Source organism: Bubalus bubalis, chromosome 8 (genome assembly GCF_019923935.1).
Source record: "Bubalus bubalis isolate 160015118507 breed Murrah chromosome 8, NDDB_SH_1, whole genome shotgun sequence".
NCBI classification, from domain to species: Eukaryota; Metazoa; Chordata; class Mammalia; order Artiodactyla; family Bovidae; genus Bubalus; species Bubalus bubalis.
The window spans coordinates 88,734,958-88,754,283 of NC_059164.1; the positions used below are offsets into that span (position 1 = coordinate 88,734,958).

Sequence of the window (19,326 nt, forward strand, 5' to 3'; positions counted from 1 at the left end):
AATAAAAATGCTAGAATTTTTAAAATATTTCACTTAAATTCTTCTACATCAAACACACAAAATAAGAGAAGAATGATGAAGTTAGGTACAGCACAGTAATAATATTAATGATCCGTCAGAAAGAAAATTAATCAAATCATTTTATTAATAAACACAAGTATGCAAGAAGATGGGGAAATACTGGAAACAGTGGCAGACTTTATTTTGGGGGGCTCCAAAATCACTGTAGATGGTGATTGCAGCCATGACATTAAAAGACGCTTACTCCTTGGAAGAAAAGTTATGACTTTTCTTGCATCAGTTCAGTTCAGTCGCTCAGTTGTGTCTGACTCTTTGCAATCCCATGAAGCCAGGCCTCCCTGTCCATCACCAACTCCCGGAGTTGACCCAAACTCATGTCCATCGAGTCAGTGATGCCATCCAGCCATCTCATCCTCTGTGGTCCCCTTCTCCTCCTGCCCCCAATCCCTCGATTCAAAAACAGAGACATTACTTTGCCAACAAAGGTCTGTCTAATCAAGGCTATGGTTTTTCCAGTGGTCATGTATGGATGTGAGAATTGGACTGTGAAGAAGGCTGAGCGCCCAAGAATTGATGCTTTTGATCTATGGTGTTGGAGAAGACTCTTGAGAGTCCCTTGGACTTCAGGGAGATCCAACCAGTCCATTCTAAAGATCAGTTCTGGGTGTTCTTTGGAAGGAATGATGCTAAAGCTGAAACTCCAGTACTTTGGCCACCTCATGCGAAGAGCTGACTCATTGGAAAAGACTCCGATGCTGGGAGGGATTGGGGGCAGGAGGAGAAGGGGACCACAGAGGATGAGATGGCTGGATGGCATCACTGACTCGATGGACATGAGTTTGGGTCAACTCCGGGAGTTGGTGATGGACAGGGAGGCCTGGCTTCATGGGATTGCAAAGAGTCAGACACAACTGAGCGACTGAACTGAACTGATGCAAGAAGCATTATCCTAATCAACCAAATGTGAAGTGAGTTTGCAAATACTAAAAACATTTGATTAGGAATTTAAATACAATGAAGTAGAGAAGACCAGCTGTAATACATAGAACTTTATTTCATATGACAGAAAATATCAGGAAAATGGAAAACAAAAAAAATGGAAGATAACAAATGTCTACATGAAGAATATTGATTACCGGGTAAAACTGAAAAGTGACATCATTTCTCTTTTACTATATGACACATTTTGTCAGTAAGCCCTTTACCTGCTTCCCATCACTCTTAACTTTGACCCAAAATTAAATATACAACTAAAATTTAAAAATTTAAAAAAGTAAAAAATATTGGATATAACCCCCCCAAAAGTTCAGGAACTTAAAAGACAAAATCAATAGAAATTCCAAAATCTGAAATCCTCAGCGAAAACACAAAACAAAACAGTACTGAAGAAAGACAAACAGTACCTGACAGACCAGAAGGACAATATCAAAGAACCCAACATGCAACCATACATACATGTAAGTGACATCCAGAAAAAAAAGAGTAGTAATATGCAAGAAAAAAAAAAAATCCAAGAAACATAAGTCAATAATTTCCTTAATTTGATAAAAACTGTTAACCTCTGCATCCAAGAAGTTCAGTTGCTCACATCAGGATAAGTTCAAATAAAAACTACACCAAGGCACTTGACAATCCAACTTCAGAAAAAAAACAGTAATTATTCTGAGTTGTGTCAATTCTTACCTGGATATATTTCTTGTCATAATCACAACCTGGCTGTAGGGATCTGATATCTACTTTGTGTAATTTATTTAGCAGATCAACTTCAGGCACTCCATTGACTTCTTTTATTAATTCAAGTGGCATATCAGATCTGCTTCATAGTGTGATGGAAAGCAAATTCAGTTAGGGAAGTTGATAACTTACTGCTGAAAACACAAAAACCAGTATTTTATCCAAAATGTAGTAAATAATTTGCTTTAAGCTTCTTTGATTTGCTTTTCGTTTTTAGTTAGTCATCACTGTTGCGGGAGAAGGACGGGTGAATTATTCTGTAATTTTATTACGATGATCAATACACACATCCTCCTAAGGCATTCAAACTTAACCATTTTCTATTAGTCTTGTATTTTAAGAACTACTTGTATAATTCAGCTTTAGGATCTGTGAAAAGGGCACCAACAACCGCCTTTACCACTGTGCTTTAAAAGGTACAAACTATTGACGAAGGGAAAGGAGGTTGAAAAGTTTTGCGCTTGTTTTTAAATTCCTTTGGCAGTTGTAACACTGTGTAGGTAAACTGTGCCCCAAAAGTTTATGACTCCAAAATATATCTGTTGCCTCCTCCCTCCAGCCCCTATGCAGTCGAAAGAAACCATTGAACTGCTGTTAACTTGCGCATTTTCAGATTCTTTTTTTTCCCCAAACTTATTGCCTGGGACACGCACTAGTATCGACATTTAGTTTTAGTGTGTGCGCACCAAGCTTCTCCAAGCCAGATGACCGTCTGAGGGCAGAGACCTGGATTAACTGAAGTCAGCTGCTCACAAAACGCTAAAATGCTCAACACAAGTAAGCTCACGAGAAAGACAAGTATGAAGATTTTCCCTGCAATAACTCCTCCAAATGTTGATCTAAACTAAACCAGGCTCTTCATAATACCGGTTCAGGTCCCGACTCACCTCGTAACCACGTCAAGATCTCCAAACTTACTTGGAAATTGACTGACCCGCTCTCTTAAAAGAGAAACTAGGAAGCGTTCGGACGGGCGCGCTCGTGACGTCACACGCACGGCAGCAACCCAGTCCTACGCATGCGTACACGACAGCTAGGGCATACGAGCGGCTCATTCTCTGGCCTTTGGAGGACGAACTGCGAGATGGTGTCTAGGCCTAAAATGCCCTGGAAGTTTCCCGGAATAGCTAGAGAGGATCCAGCGCGTGGCGGGGAGGGTGGCGGCTGCACTACTCCCGCGCCCCGAATTCCCGCGGATCCACTTAGGGCAGCTCCCGCCAATTTCGAGCAGTCTCTCCGGCGGGTGGCAGAGGGAGGAGAGGCGGTGCTACGCATTTCCTAAATCCAATAACCAATGAAAAGCCTTTCGCAGACCTAGGCGGGTTTGGTAGATTTGGAAGCTCCTGGGGACAGGGCCCTTATTTTAGTTCCCAGTTGTCTTCCCCTAAAGGCAAAAGCTCTAGCGCAGTTTTTACAGTGAAATAAATCTAGCAAGAAGGAATGCTACTTTTCAGATTTGATTAACCACTTCAATGATTTATAGGACTATCATTTTATGCTATAATTAATGAGCTGTTTAGTTGCTAAGTCTTGTCAGACTCTTTTGCGACCCCATGGTAGCTGGCCAGGCTCCTCTGTCTGTCGGATTTCCCAGGTAAGAATATTAGAGTGGGTTGCCGGTTTCCTTTGCCAGGGGAATCTTCCCCTCCCGGGGATCAAACCTGCCTCCCCTGCATTGGCATTTGAGTTCTTTACCACTGAGCCACCGTAATTAATGAGATGCTGTTAAATGTGAATCTTCTGCTTATTTTTGATTCCGCCCTCCAGTCATTTAAGTGAAACCACCCAGTGCAAAACTAGAATGAAATAAATATCCATATAAATATTTCCAATGCTATTTGGACTGAAACATCTGCTGTACATATATATTTGCAGGAAGAAATAGCTAACATATTTGAAGAAAAAAATTTTTTTTCAGCAGGAAGCACATGTGTTAGTCCATCTTCCCTTTCTCTGCCATCCCTGTATTCATATTGTGTATTCATATTGTGATAACAATTTGAGCTCTGCAGCTGGTTATTTGAGGAAAACTATCCAAGGGGTCAATTACACATCTTTTCTCAACCTATTTTCAACTTTTCCTTCTTATTCTCTGTGTTGATCTGAAACAAGTAAGACTACCAGATAATTCTCCAACAAGGATGTGTTTATTTGGGATCAGTAGAACGTGGCAACTCAAGGTTTGCAACCACGAGGAAACATACAAGAAAAGGACTGGAAAGGGAAGAAGAAAGCTGGTATAGAGGGGGAAAGAGAGGTAGGAGAGTTTTAATAAGCAAAGAGTTCATGGCTTTTCATTGAGTCTTCTTTTAACCTTATTTTATATTGGAGTATAGTCAATTAATAAACAATGTTGTGATTAGTTTCAGGTGAACAGTGAAGGGACTCAGCCATACATATAAACCTATTTGTTCACCCCCAAACTCCTTTCCTATCCAGGCTTCACATAACATTGAGCAGAGTTCCATGTGCTATACAACAGGTCCTTGTTGGTTATCTGTTTGAAATATAGCAGTGTGTTCAGTTCAGTTCAGTCGCTCAGTCATGTCCGACTCTTTGTGACCCCATGAATCACAGCACGCCAGGCCTCCCTGTCCATCACCAACTCCCGGAGTTCACTCAAACGCACGTCCATTGAGTCAGTGATGCCATACAGCCATCTCATCCTCTGTCGTCCCCTTCTCCTCCTGCCCCCAATCCCTCCCAGCATCAGAGTCTTTTCCAATGAGTCAACTCTTCGCATGGAGGTGGCCAAAGTACTGGAGTTTCAGCTTTAGCATCATTCCTTCCAAAGAACACCCAGGACTGATCTCCTTTAGAACAGACTGGTTGGATCTCCCTGCAGTCCAAGGGACTCTCAAGAGTCTTTTCCAACACCACAGATCAAAAGCATCAATTCTTCGGTGCTCAGCTTTCTTCACAGACCAACTCTCACATCCATACATGACCACTGGAAAACCATAGCCTTGACTACACGAACCTTTGTAGGCAATGTAATGTCTCTGCTTTTCAATATGCTATCTAGGTTCAATATGCTATCTAAAAGTCATAACTTTTCTTCCAAGGAGTAAGTGTCTTTTAATTTCATGGCTGCAGTCACAATCTGCAGTGATTTTGAAGCCCCCCAAAATAAAGTCTGATACTGTTTCCACTGTTTCCCCATCTATTTCCCATGAAGTGATGCTATGATCTTCATTTTCTGAATGTTGAGCTTTAAGCCAACTTTTTCACTCTCCTGTTTCACTTTCATCAGTGTGTACTTCATCCCAAACTCTCTACCTATCCCTTCCCTCCATCCTCCTCCCTGCAACCACAAGTTCATTCTTTAAATCTATGAGTCTCTGTTTAGTAAGTTCATTTGTATCAAATATCTTTGCCAGGAAAGGGAAGTCTGTCTTCTTCCTGTTGAGGTCAGCAGGGTGTAAGATCTCAGTTTTCTCGTCTCCCAACTCTATTTTTTTTCCCCAATATCTAATTGAATTAACAATCACCCAAATTATAGTGTTCTGGAAACATAAAGGTAATTACTATCTTTTTTAACTTATCCAAATGTGAACTTATTGGAAAGAAAAAAAAAAGTTTATAGAAGATATTTTCATAGGCTTCCTGTTTAGCATAGCCCCAAAGCCTTGGTGGTCATCTTATAGTGTCCTTATAAATATATAGGACTGAGACAGGATTTACTATTGGGTCCTACAGGGAAATACACAGGAGCAATTCATTTCTTTGGGAGTGAAACTATCCACTGATCTTATGACTATCAGTTCTCCAAGTTTACTAAAGCCCCAAATTTTAACACCATGATCATAACAGGGGAATTTTTTTTTCAACTGTCACATATAAACTTGGTAACACAGAATCTGTATACATGTTCTTAGTTTTAGAAATATACACCATCTAAACTATCTTTTTAGTTAGTCCTTCAAGTTATCCTTTGCCCTAAAATGAGGAAAAAAATCTTACTTTCAATTAAAAAAAAATGGGGAAAAGTACCAAATTGATCTTTTTGAAAGTGGAGTAAAACACTGTGGGGTTCAAACAGTATAGTTATCAATTTCCTATATACAAAAAATAAGAGAGATGATTAGTCCTTATTGACATATAGATACGTCCACCTATCACTCCCACCAAATCTTAATACAAACATAATTGTTCATCTCCATAAACCCCAAGACAATTTACTCAACAATAAAGTTATATAAATAAGGTATATGTTGTAAAAGTTTAGAACACAAGGACTGTTTTGAAAGGTCAGTTTGACTGTGGAGAATAATATGTCATTGTATCTAATGGTAATTATAATTGTATCCAATCCAACTCTATTTAATAGAGGTTTCTGCTTATTTTATTTTATTTTTTACATTTGCAATTGACATTTAAACACCTTCATCCACAGCCTAAGCTTACTACAGGCAAGGAGAATTGTTTGCTATTGTGACCAATGTGACCAATTGTCACCAATGTCTGGCACATTGTAGGTGCTGAATATTTGTTGAATGAACAAATGTTAAGGAAAAAAAATTTCTCTTTCCTTGCCTCTGGCTTCCATCATTCCATTTCACCCCTAATTTACCGTATTACATTGAAATTGTCATTCCAAGATAACTGAAGATTTCTTTGTTGCTAAGCCAAAAGGATACTTTTTAGTCTTTCTTACTAAATACTTTTTAAAAAAGTATTTTCATCTTGCTACTGTAACTGCACAAGGCCTTATGGGGCCTCTCTTGGACAGGCCCTCCCCCATCATGTCCTCCACTTGCCTCTTGTCTGTAAAAAAAAACTTTTGCCAGATAATAAATTTAATCAGATAAATGAGAAAATTCAGAAACAAAGGAAAACTGTCAAACAAGACTAAATAATGATAGTTTAGCCATTAAACAAAGTCAAAGACAGTTAGTTTTTTATAAGGGCTATATAAAACATTCTGCACCATATCTTTTGAACAGTTTTGCAGATACTAAAACCTAACCCCCGTCAGATGAGTTTGCCCACAAGCATGTAGACCCACAGACCATTTGAAACCAGAAGTTGATGATGTTGACTCCCACTTATCTCATCACCAGCCAAACAAAAGGATGTCCATGAACTGAGCATATACCCTGAAACCTTCTCATGAGCATGTAGCTCTTTTTTCTCTTTCCCCTGTATAACCTCCAAGCAAACCATGGGGAGTGAGGACTCAGTTCTTTGGTCCATGAGTCAACCTTCTCCTTGGGGTTGACAACTTCCTCAATAATGCTCTTTCCTTTTACCCAATATTGGGCTCTCAGTATCAGATTCTTGATCCATAAGCAGCCAAATTTAACTTTAGTAACACTACCACACGTTCTTAGTTTTTCTTTTACCCTCTATCAACAGAAACTTTTAAAGTTTTCTTTTTTCCTTTCCTGTTAAAGTCTATGAATATCCATATTCTACTATGATGAAGATATCTAAGAGAGGTGTACAAAACTTCTTTTTTTGTTGTGATTGTTCTCAATTACTCTAGGACCCAAATGCTCCCTACACATTTAAGCAACTTCTAATCTTGTTCTTCTTCATAACCTCCCAGTTAGTGGCTGAGTTGGGGATGGCTCTGGCTCCAGATCCTACACTTTTCTTCCTCACATTAGCAATTAGTTTGTCCTACAAATAAAAAAAACCTGAATATGAAATACAGTATAATTTAAGATAATAAGAGGAGGAAAAAAGAGATTGACTCAACTAGATAGGGTAATGAGCTCATATAATGCCAAAACAATCCATTATTGTTTTTCTACCTTTACTGAAGCAATATAAAAAGCTACACTAAGACTAACAATCAATTTAACAGCTATTTCAAGTTATAATTTTTAAAGGTGCAAAAAAGGAAGTTTTGGTATAAAATCTAAAATGTTCAGCACAGTTCAGTCGCTCAGTCCTGTCCAACTCTTTGTGACCCCATGAATCACAGCACACCAGGCCTCCCTGTCCATCACCAACTCCCAGAGTTCACTCAGACTCACGTCCATCGAGTCAGTGATGCCATCAGTCATCTCATCCTCTGTCGTCCCCTTGTCCTTCTGCCCCCAATCCCTCCCAGCATCAGAGTCTATTCCAATGAGTCAACTCTTTGCATGAGGTGGCCAAAGTATTGGAGTTTTGCTTTAGCATCATTCCTTCCAAAGAACACCTAGGGCTGATCTCCTTTAAAATGGACTGGTTGGATCTCCTTGCTGTCCAAGGGACTCTCAAGAGTCTTCTCCAACATCACAGATCAAAAGCATCAATTCTTTGGCGCTCAGCTTTCTTCACAGTCCAACTCTCACATCCATACATGACCACTGGAAAAACCATAGCCTTGATTAGACAGACTTTTGTTGTCAAAGTAATGTCTCTGCTTTTGAATATACTATCTAGGTTGGTCATAACTTTCCTTCCAAGGAGAAGCGTCTTTTAATTTCATGGCTACAGTCACCATCTGCAGTGATTTTGGAGCCCAAAAAATAAAGTCTGACACTGTTTCCACTGTTTTCCCATCTATTTGCCATGAAGTGATGGGACCAGATGCCATGATCTTAGTTTTCTGAATGTTGAGCTTTAAGCCAACTTTTTCACTCTCCTCTTTCACTTCCATCAAGAGGCTTTTTAGTTCCTCTTCACTTTCTGCCATAAGGGTGGTGTCATCTGCATATCTGAGGTTATTGATATTTCTCCCAGTAATCTTGATTCCAGCTTGTGCTTCTTCCATCCCAGTGTTTCTCATTATGTACTCTGCATATAAGTTAAATAAGCAGGGTGACAGTATACAGCCTTGACGTACTCCTTTTCCTATTTGGAACCAGTCTGTTGTTCCATGTCCAGTTCTAACTGTTGCTTCCTGACCTGCATATAGGTTTCTCAAGAGGCAGGTCAGGTGGTCTGGTATTCCCATCTCTTTCAGAATTTTCCACAGTTTATTGTGATTCCACACAGTCAAAGGCTTTGCCATAGTCAATAAAGCAGAAATAGATGCTTTTCTGGAACTCTCTTGCTTTTCCCATGATCCAGTGGATGTTGGCAATTTGATCTCTGGTTCCCCTGCCTTTTCTAAAACAAGCTTGAATATCTGGAAGTTCATGGTTCATGTATTGCTGAAGCCTGGCTTGGAGAATTTTGAGCATTACTTTAGTAGCGTGTGAGATGAGTGCAATTGTGCAGTAGTTTGGGCACTCTTTGGGATTGCCTTTCTTTGGGATTGGAATGAAAACTGACCTTTTCCAGTCCTGTGGCCAGTGCTAAGATTTCCAAATTTTCTGGCATATTGAGTGCAGCACTTTCACAGCATCATCTTTCAGGATTTGGAATAGCTTAACTGGAATTCCATCACCTCCACTAGCTTTGTTCATAGTGATGCTTTCTAAGGCCCACTTGACTTCACATTCCAGGATGTCTGGCTCTAGGTGAGTGATCACATCATCGTGATTATCTTGGTCGTGAAGATCTTTTTGTACAGTTCTTCTGTGTATTCTTGCCACCTCTTCTTAATATCTTCTGCTTCTGTTAGGTCCCTTCCATTTCTGTCCTTTATTGAGGCCATCTTTGCATGAAATGTTCCCTTGGTATCTCTAATTTTCTTGAAGAGATCTCTGGTCTTTCCCATTCTGTTGTTTTCCTCTATTTCTTTGCATTGATCACAGAGAAAGGCTTTCTTATCTCTTTTTGCTATTCTTTGGAACTCTGCATTCAGATGCTTATATCTTTCCTTTTCTCCTCTGCTTTTCACTTCTCTTCTTTTCACAGCTATTTGTAAGGCCTCCCCAGACAGCCATTTTGCTTTTTTGCATTTCTTTTCCATGGGGATGGTCTTGATCCCTGTCTCCTGTACAATGTTATGAACCTCCGTCCATAGTTCATCAGGCACTGTATCTATCAGATCTAGGCCCTTAAATCTATTTCTCACTTCCAGTGTATAATCATAAGGGATTTGATTTAGCTCATACCTGAATGGTCTAGTGGTTTTCCCTACTTTCTTCAATTTAAGTCTGAATTTGGCAATAAGGAGCTCATGATCTGAGCCACAATCAGTTCCTGGACTTGTTTTTGCTGACTGTATAGAGCTTCTCCATCTTTGGCTGCAAAGAATATAATCAATCTGATTTTTCTGTTGACCATCTGGTGATTTCCATGTGTAGAGTCTTCTCTTGTGTTGTTGGAAGAGGTTGTTTGCTATGACCAGTGCGTTCTCTTGGCAAAACTCTATTGGCCTTTGCCCTGCTTCATTGCGTATTCCAAGGCCAAATTTGCCTGTTACTCCAGGTGTTTCTTGACTTCCTACTTTTGCATTCCAGTTCCCTATAATGAAAAGGACATCTTTTTTGGGTGTTATTTCTAAAAGGTCTTGTAGGTCTTCATAGAACCCTTCAACTTCAGCTTCTTCAGCATTACTGGTTGGGGCATAGACTTGGATTACTGTGATATTGAACGGTTTGCCTTGGAAACAAACAGAGATCATTCTGTCGTTTTTGAGATTGTATCCAAGTACTGCATTTCGGACTCTTTTGTTGACCATGATGGCTACTCCATTTCTTCTAAGAGATGCCTGTCCACAGTAGTAAATATAATGGTCATCTGAGTTAAATTCACCCATTCCAGTCCATTTTAGTTCACTGATTCCTAGAATGTTGACGTTCACTCTTGCCATCTCCTGTTTGACCACTTCCAATTTGCCTTGATTCATGGACCTGACATTCCAGGTTCCTATGCAATATTGCTCTTTACAGCATCAGACCTTGTTTCCATCACCAGTCACATCCACAGTGGATATTGTTTTTGTTTTGGCTCCATCCCTTCATTCTTTCTGGAGTTATTTCTCCACTGATCTCCAGTAGCATATTGGGCACATACTTACCTGGGGAGTTCCTCTTTCAGTATCCTATCATTTTACCTTTTCATATTGTTCATGGGGTACTCAAGGCAAGAATACTGAAGTGGTTTGCCATTCCCTTCTCCGATGGACCACATTCTGTCAGAATGTTCAATTTTAAGAAAATGTTCAATTTTAAGAAAATGTTCAATTTTAAGAAAAGTTAAAATGGGATTCTCACTAGTAAAAAATAAGTGCTAAAAGTAGAATTTTTCACTAAGAAAAGCATGAATATATGGATTCAGTGCTCCCCTAGTGGCTCAGGTCAAGAATCCACCTGCCATTGTAAGAGATGCAGGAGATATGAATTTAATCCCTGGGTCTGAAAGATTCCCTGGAGTAGAAAATGAAAACACACTCCAGTGTTCTTGTTTGGAGAATCTCATGGACAGAGGAGCCTGGCAGGCTACAGTCCATGGGGTCGCAAAGAGTTGTACACAGCAGAGCATGATGGATGGACACTTTTTTCCTAAGTAACTGACCAGAAGGAACGAAATTAATCTACAAGGTTCTGCACTTCTTATCTCTCATAAGCATTTTTATTCTGCTCTTACCTATTTATTTTTTAATGTTGATATTTTGAGTTGAATTTTCTAGTCACCCAATACTCCAAATTTATTTCCAATGCATTAATTGTGGGGTTGTTACTCATTCCTATTGTAATCAGTTATCTTCCTGAAAGTATTTGGCATCATGTTGCATCCCAAGTGCTTGACAATATCATGTTCTACTTATTCTTTAGTTTTCCTAACAGTAATAACTAGATTACATTGTTTAGAGTTCATTTCTTTGCAATCTAATAGCATTTGTGTCCATTCCTAATAAACATATCAGTATCTATAAAATCTTATTTCTAAAGCATCAACTTTTTATATTGTTATATAGTTTAAAAGATGTTTCAAACATAAATTTATAGCAACTTTATATTTCAAGCATAAATTTAAATAAGGAATGCAATCACAGGGTATATTATGAAAACAGTAAAGATATTTAAAAAAAACATAATATTGAATATCACAAATTGAGAAAAACATTAGAGTCTATTGAAGAGATTCCACCACAATTCCTGTATTTTAGTAGTATTTTTTTTTAATTACATATAACTTCTAGTTATTGTCACATCAAGTTCAGTGAAAAGCTCTGTCTGAGAGGAATACTGAGGGACAAATGATACACTAAGTAAAAAGTGAATGACTGGAAACAGAACATAACAGCCTGAACGTTTAGTAAATATTACAGGGATACAGATACATGAAGGAAGGGTGAGCAAACCAAGAAGGACCATGATCTTATCAGAAAGAAGAGTGAGACACTCTCCTTTTTGAACTAAGCCATTAGGCCCCTAAGTAACTCATAGACTCTAAGAGGTACAGGGTTGATTGAAACAGGCTGTCTCAACAGAGATAAATTTTAGTTAAGTTACACTAAAGATAAATACTGGGAAAAATCTGCATTTACAATATCAACATAAGTTAATTCAGAATAAGATTCTCTGAGAAAACAGTTTATCGAGAAAAAAAAATTAAAAAAAAAGCCTCGAGGTGCCAATATGTGAGATGAAACACGTTGCCTAACAAAATGGTTCTTTGTTTCTCTGTAGAGGTGCAGAAGAGAGAGGAATTGAGAGGGAACCAGCAAAAATCCAGAGGGTATACATGAGTCCCTGAAGAGATGTCATTTTCTGATGCCTGTGCTGTCCTTCATTAACCCATTAAAATTTTTTTTAATTTGGTAAAGTTGTTGATCACATGAAATTAAAAGACACTTACTCCTTGGGAGAAAAGTTGTGACCAACCTAGACAACATATTAAAAAGCAGAGACATTACTTTGCCAACAAACGTCCATCGAGTCAAGGTTATAGTTTTTCCAGTAGTCATGTATGGATGTGAGAGTTGGACTATAAAGAAAGCTGAGCACCGAAGAATTGATGCTTTTGAACGTGGTGTTGGAGAAGACTCTTGAGAGTCCCTTGGACAGCAAGGAGATCCAACCAGTCCATCCTTAAGGAAATCAGTCCTGAATGTTCATTGGAAAGTCTGATGTTGAAGCTGAAACTCCAATACTTCGGCCACCTGATGTGAAGAGCTGACTCAGTTGAAAAGGTCTTGATGCTGGGAAAGATTGAAGGCGGGAGAAGGGGATGACAGAGGATGAGATGGTTGGATAGCATCACTGACTCAGTGGACATGAGTTTGAGTAAACTCTGGGCATTGGTGATGGACAGGGAGGCCTGGGGTGCTGCAGTCCATGGGGTCACAAAGAGTTGGACATGAGTGAACTGAACTGAACAGCCATCAGACTGTAGCCACTCCCTACAGTGAGCCCTGAGGAAAGGAAACTCAGGATGTGAAAACAGGATAGTGGCCCCAAAGAGATTAGGTGCACATGAAAGAAATGATTTCAGTAAGCCCAGCTTGCATCTTCCCATATGTAGAAAAGCATTAAATTCCTTGAGATATCTGGTTTTCCTTAATTAACATTCAAGAACTAATCTGTGTACTGCTATGAAGGGATTTTACAAATCAATTGATGTTAAGTATGGAGGTTATCTTTTAGCATTAATAGACACAACGTAGTGACTAAACAACAAAAAATGGAGGTAATCTTGGGGCCTGACCCAATTAGGCAGAAAGCAAAGAAGAACTTATGGCAGAAAGCGAAGAAGAACTAAAGGGTCTTTTGATGAAAGTGAAAGAGGAGAGTGAAAAAGTTGGCTTAAAACTCAACATTCAGAAAACAAAGATCATGGCATCTGGTCCCATCACTTTATGGCAAATAGATGGGGAAACAATGGAAACAGTGACAGACTTTATTTTTGGGGGCTTCAAAATCACTGCAGATGGTGACTGCAGCCATGAAATTAAAAGACACTTGCTCCTTGGAAGAAAAGTTATGACCAACTTAGACAGCATATTAAAAAGCAGATGTTACTTTGCCAAGAAAGTTCCATCTAGTAAAAGTTATGGTTTTTCTAGTAGTCATGTATGGATGTGAGAGTTGGACTATAAAGAAAGCTGAGCACAGAAGAATTGATGCTTTTGAACTGTGGTGTTGAGACTCTTGAGAGTCTCTTGGACTGCAAGGAGTTCCAACCAGTCCATTCTAAAGGAAATCAGTCCTGAATATTCATTGGAAGGACTGATGCTGAAGCTGAAACTCCAATACTTTGGCTACCTGATGTGAAGAGTTGACTCATTGGAAAAGACCCTGATGCTGGATGACAGAGGATGAGATGGTTGGCTGGCATCACCAACTCAATGGACATGAGTTTGAGTAAACCCCAGGCATTGGCGATGGACAGGGAGGCCTGGCATGCTGCAGTACATAGGGTCACAAAGAGTTGGACATGACTAAATTACTGAACTGATTGATCACAGTAAGGAAGTAAGGGACTCGGTCTGTGTTCAGACTGATACAAGTATAATTGAGGCAGCACACACTGAAGAGAGAGAAAGAAAAATAAGAATGAAAGAACTGCTGAAAATGAGCAGACATGAAGGATAGATTAGTCAAAGAGGAACTTTGAATTTCTTAACACTGTAGATGTATGGGTTTATGCCTTGAGTTTAGAGTCACTATTTTCTGAATGTCCTGCAGAGTATACTATGAAGATAGTTTTGGAAAATCCTGCATGCAATAATACTCACATCTAGAACTTTTTATAATCTTAGGATAAAAAAAATGTGTTAGACTTCAACATATGTGTTTTTAAAAGACTCTGGTCCAGTTCTGAAAGGTGGAGAGCATGGTATCAGGTAGTAAAGTGTAATCTGATTTTTTTTTTCTCTTTTCTACCCATCTGTTTTGAGTGATCAAAAATAGGCACACTTTTAAATCCTTCATAATGAATAGTTGAAATAATGGAAAATTGATTAGGAGGTTGCGTTGTTTTTTTTTTTAGTTCATCATGGTTATTTGGCATAATTGAGAACCATTTGCTTTAGGTTCAAAACATGTTTTTAACACAAAAAGACATGTTTTACTTCTGTCAGATCTTTCTTCTATTAGTTTAAATAGCATCTGCATTTATTCATTACATTCATACATTTTTTGAGAAAATGGAAAATTCAACATCATAGAGTCCCCTTGATGAAAATTGGGGATATCCTATTCTTTTTTCACTTGTACACAGTAACAGTGAGAAGTTCTAAATGACAGTTTATCTTTTATCCCTACAGTGATAGGTTATAGCTACTGTATTAGAAGATGAAACATCATTTGTGTTGGCCCTACTTTTATCTAGTCCTCAGTAGTAAAATAATTAGTCCAAAGCATCTTTCCTATGATTAGAGTAGAATAGAAATGATTGCCATATAATCATATTTGAAAAACTTCTAGTTTAATTAGGGTATATTCAACCCAGAGTACAGTGTCAAAGTCTGGCACTGTCAAAGTCTGGCATAGTCAAAGGAATAGAACAGATGGAGAAAAACAAATACTTTGCTTTTCCTACTTATTTTTGTATTAAGATGGTGTAAATGAGTCCAAAGTCTAGAGGCATGTTTGTTTAACAGTTTTGTAACTCTATCAAAAATAAAGGAATTGGTAAAAAGAAAATTTATTCTTTCTGCTTTGTCATTTGTACTGACCATGAAGAATTGTTTATGTACTCCAAGTAATCCACTAATCAATTCTATTCATGTTAAATTTACAATACTAATAATATTAATCCGGATAAATCTCAATTTTCCCTTATATTAAACATTCTTCTTTTCTTTCAATTTTTGCCCATTAGCCTTTATATCAAACCATTTATTCCTCCCTCAGAAAAATTCTCTCCTCTTTGCCACAATTACACATTCAGGAATGAGCATGTGGCCCAAGGACAGATGAAAAGGTATTTGCTGGGGACTTCTGGGAGAAAATTTTTTCCTCTCTCTGTTGTCATAGCAACAGTATGGCAAACCAGCCTCCCATCTTTCTAATACAAAGTGAGGAAACATGTAGATCAATTACTCCTGTATGCCATTCCATGGCCAAAAAGGAAACAAATTTAAGATGAAGCCAGTCTGTGGTAAAGGAGCAGAATATCAGATTTTTAAAAAATCTGCATTTAATAACTTTAAGCCCTTGTATCAACTAACTCTGAAATTCACATGCCTCTGAATTTCAAGTTTTATGAACTTGGTTCAATTTTACATGACTGGCAGTCAAAAGAAGACTTCTTTCAGGCTAGCACCAGGGTATTCATAGGTGTAAGACATCTAACATTGCTAATAATAATCTAATATTTTCATTATCATTCAGATATCTCCACTCATATTTCTGGAAGATATCTCCAACTTTCAAACAAGAACAGGCTCAAAAGAGAACTCCAGATGTTATGAACTCCAAATTGTTCCTTTTTAATATTCTCTAATTCAATGAATGGCACCACTTTCAAGCAATTAATTACTCAGGCTAAACCACCTTGAGGCTGCTCTTACTTCTTCTAACTTTCCACAACCAATCTGAAAATTCTATTGTCTGTTTTCACATCATATCTACTATTCTGGATTCAGGCACTTGCCATCACTTCCATCAAGTCAATTACATTTCACTGTTTCAAACTAACAGCCTTCTAAAATGGATTACTAACAGTGGAAAATTCTGAAAGAGATGGGAATACCAGACCACCTGACCTGCCTCTTGAGAAATCTGTATGCAGCTCAGGAAGCGACAGTTAGAACTGGACATGGGACAACAGACTGGTTCCAAATAGGAAAAGGAGTACGTCAAGGCTGTATCTTGTCACCCTGCTTATTTAACTTATATGCACAGTACATCATGAGAAACACTGGGCTGGAAGAAGCACAAGCTGGAATCAAGATTACTGGGAGAAATATCAATAACCTCAGATATGCAGATGACATCACCCTTATGGCAGAAAGTGAAGAGGAACTAAAAAGCCTCTTGATGAAAGTGCGAGAGGAGAGTGGAAAAAGTTGGCTTAAAGCTCAACATTCAGAAAACGATCATGGCATCTGGTCCCATCAATTCATGGGAAATAGATGGGGAAATAGTGGAAACAGTGTCAGACTTTATTTTTTTGGGCTCCAAAATCACTGCAAATGGTGATTGAAGCCATGAAATTAAAAGACTCCTTGGAAGGAAAGTTATGACCAACCTAGATAGCATATTCAAAAGCAGAGATTTATCATTTTACATCTAATTCCCCACATGGGACCCAAAGGGATTCTTTAAAAATATATTGAGAAAATGTCACTTCCGCTAACAATATCTTTCAGTGGTTTTTCACCACACTCAAAAAAAAAAAAAAATCTAGCCTCTCACCGCTTCCACTTTTACATTCAAATATTCCCCCCAGTCTCTCTGCTAAAAAGTACTGACCTCTGCTGGTTTGGAAACAGACTAAACACACTGAAATTCTCTTCTCCAAATATTCAAGAAACTTGGCTCTCTTCCTTGAGGTCTCTACTGAAAAGTCACCTTGCTGAAGGGTGATTTCCTAACCATTTGTTCACTATTCTTTACTATCTTGTATTAGTTCTAAAGCAAATAAGTGACTGTATATTATCAGCCCTAATGACAATATTTGACCACCAGATCTGTTGATAACTGATCATCTGCTCTTAGATTTTTCAGTGATAAGAGGTATAATCCATTTTTGCTTACAACATTTTGACATGAGGTTGTTTTTTGTTTTGTTTTGTTTTCATTTGCAACAAAATCGTTAGTACAAGTGTTTAACTCTCCATGAGCCAAAATCTGAGCTTGGCTATATTGTGTAAACCTCACTATTAGAACTACTGCCATCTCCTTTTCGTTACCAGTTCCATTACTCTTTCCTTTGTGAAACTTGAGACCACTTATGTCAACAGTAAGGAGAAGGAGAAGATGCCAGATCTTAGAAAGAGAAAGTCACATAGAGAAGACTGTGTTGAGTAGAGATGTGACTTTCAGTGTAGTGATGAAGCTGGCTTCAAGATAAACCACAGATCCCTAGTCTTGGGAAACCAGAAGGGATGGGGTACAAATGATTTGGTCTGTACATGTAAGGCTCTTCCAGCAGAGAGCAGATCAAAGAAGAAGAGTGAGAAGGTCTAAAAGGGCAAAGAGAGGGCATATGGTATATGCTAGGTATCTCTATCTCACTTTTTGAAAACCGATTTACAGCTATCTATTCCAGGACACAGAATTAGAAGGTAAAGCACTTACCCTTGAGGAATATTAAACAAAAAGAAAAAGTCCAGACAGTAAAAACCTCAAGGTAAAACAAACCTCATCCAAACTATTTTTTTTGAGGATGAATCAGCAATCCATGAGAAAACAGTAATATGAACACTTTTCAGAACATTCTGGGACCTGTAATCGATAATCTAATTCTGGTTTCTCAGAGGCCCTTTGGCAAATACAATTATCTATTACCCTAGTTTAACACTGTTGCTAATCTTGGAGAACTGTAAAAAGAAAAAAAAAACTCATATAAACTATTAATATAAGATGAAATATGAAAATTATAAGACTTTCCAGAATAGTATATGGGGCAATTTCCACAGGCTTTTATATACTTCACAATTTTCCAGCTTTCCCCAGATTCAAATAATAAAATACACACTACCGCTAGAGTCATTTTTGTAGATTGATGGGCCAAACACATTCTAATTTTAATTGCATACTTTGATTACTCTCTGATAGCTCCAAGTTTAACTGTTAGACTTTTGAAGCTATCTTTGACATATCCCCAATTTTTTAATGAAAGCAAATATTAAAACAACACTCATTTAAGTGAGAGAGCAAATATCCACATTTTTGCATGGATTCATCTACACATGTCTGTGACCTGATATTTGTATTCTGTGGAGATGACTACCACAGAGGTGAAAAACAAAGATGCTATTATATATCGAAAATCCTCATGTATGTGTTCTTAGTCATGTCTGAGTGTTTGCACCTCCAACGGCCCTTCTGTCTGTGGAATTCTCCAGGCAAGAATACTGGAGTGGGTTGCCATTTCCTCCTCCAGGGGAATCTTTCCGATCCAGGGATGGAACCAGTATCTCTTGTGTCTCCTGCATAGGCAGGTTGATTCAACTAGTGCCACCTGGGAAGTCCTAAAACTCCTAAAGTTAATTAAATTACAAGCTTTAAAGGGCCCCCTTCAATTAGGACCACTAGATAATACAATATCTAATGATACTCTTCAGAACTTTGCACCACATATTATTGTGTTTTAATGTGTAAGTCATAATAAAGCCATTCTGGGCTTTGCAATCTGCCCCATCTCTTAAATGCACATGGAAAAAAACATTCTGCAAGTGACAAATTCCCTCACCAAAAGTACCGCTAACACAACCTCCTAAATTTCTAGAATAAATAAATTCACAAAGATACTATACAATTTCTTAGGGAAGTTCAATCTGGACCAGAGAAAAAAATCAGGCTTCTAATCAGTAATCATAGGAAGTGTGGAACAAGGACATTGGATGAAGGTGGCTGACTAAACATAAGAACCCTCTCCTGGCCAAATCTCTTTTAAATGGCCATATATATATTTTACAAAATAATGAATATAAAGTGGTGATGGAAAACTAGAATATCTTTTATCAATTGGCCATGCAATTTTAGGAATTAGTTACATACATAAAACAAAGAAAAGAGGCTCGTGCAAACTACAGCCCAAAAGACATTAGGAGGACAGAGGGACAGATGTGAAATCTTTACCAAAAGATTATTCAATAACACAGCAACACATTAAAATGGTTGG

General features: G+C 38.2%; 1 protein-coding gene across 8 annotated transcripts in view; it reads right to left on the reverse strand.

Annotated features, from left to right (window-relative positions):
* The window catches only part of POT1 (protection of telomeres 1), a 97,824-nt gene extending 94,704 nt beyond the window's left edge, over positions 1-3,120 (reverse strand). Inside the window, exons 1-2 of one of the 8 annotated variants that reach the window (XM_044946838.2) lie at positions 2,674-3,120; positions 1,705-1,837 (exon numbers count right to left, since the gene is read on the reverse strand). In XM_044946838.2, the coding sequence (XP_044802773.2) occupies positions 1,705-1,837; positions 2,674-2,810 (270 nt within the window). In that variant the 5' untranslated portion in view covers positions 2,811-3,120. Of the gene's footprint in view, positions 1-1,704; positions 1,890-2,642 lie in introns of those variants that run through there. The other 7 variants (XM_044946837.2, XM_044946840.2, XM_044946843.2 and 4 more) reach the window with 7 other exon arrangements.
* Positions 3,121-19,326: the final 16,206 nt, after the last annotated feature.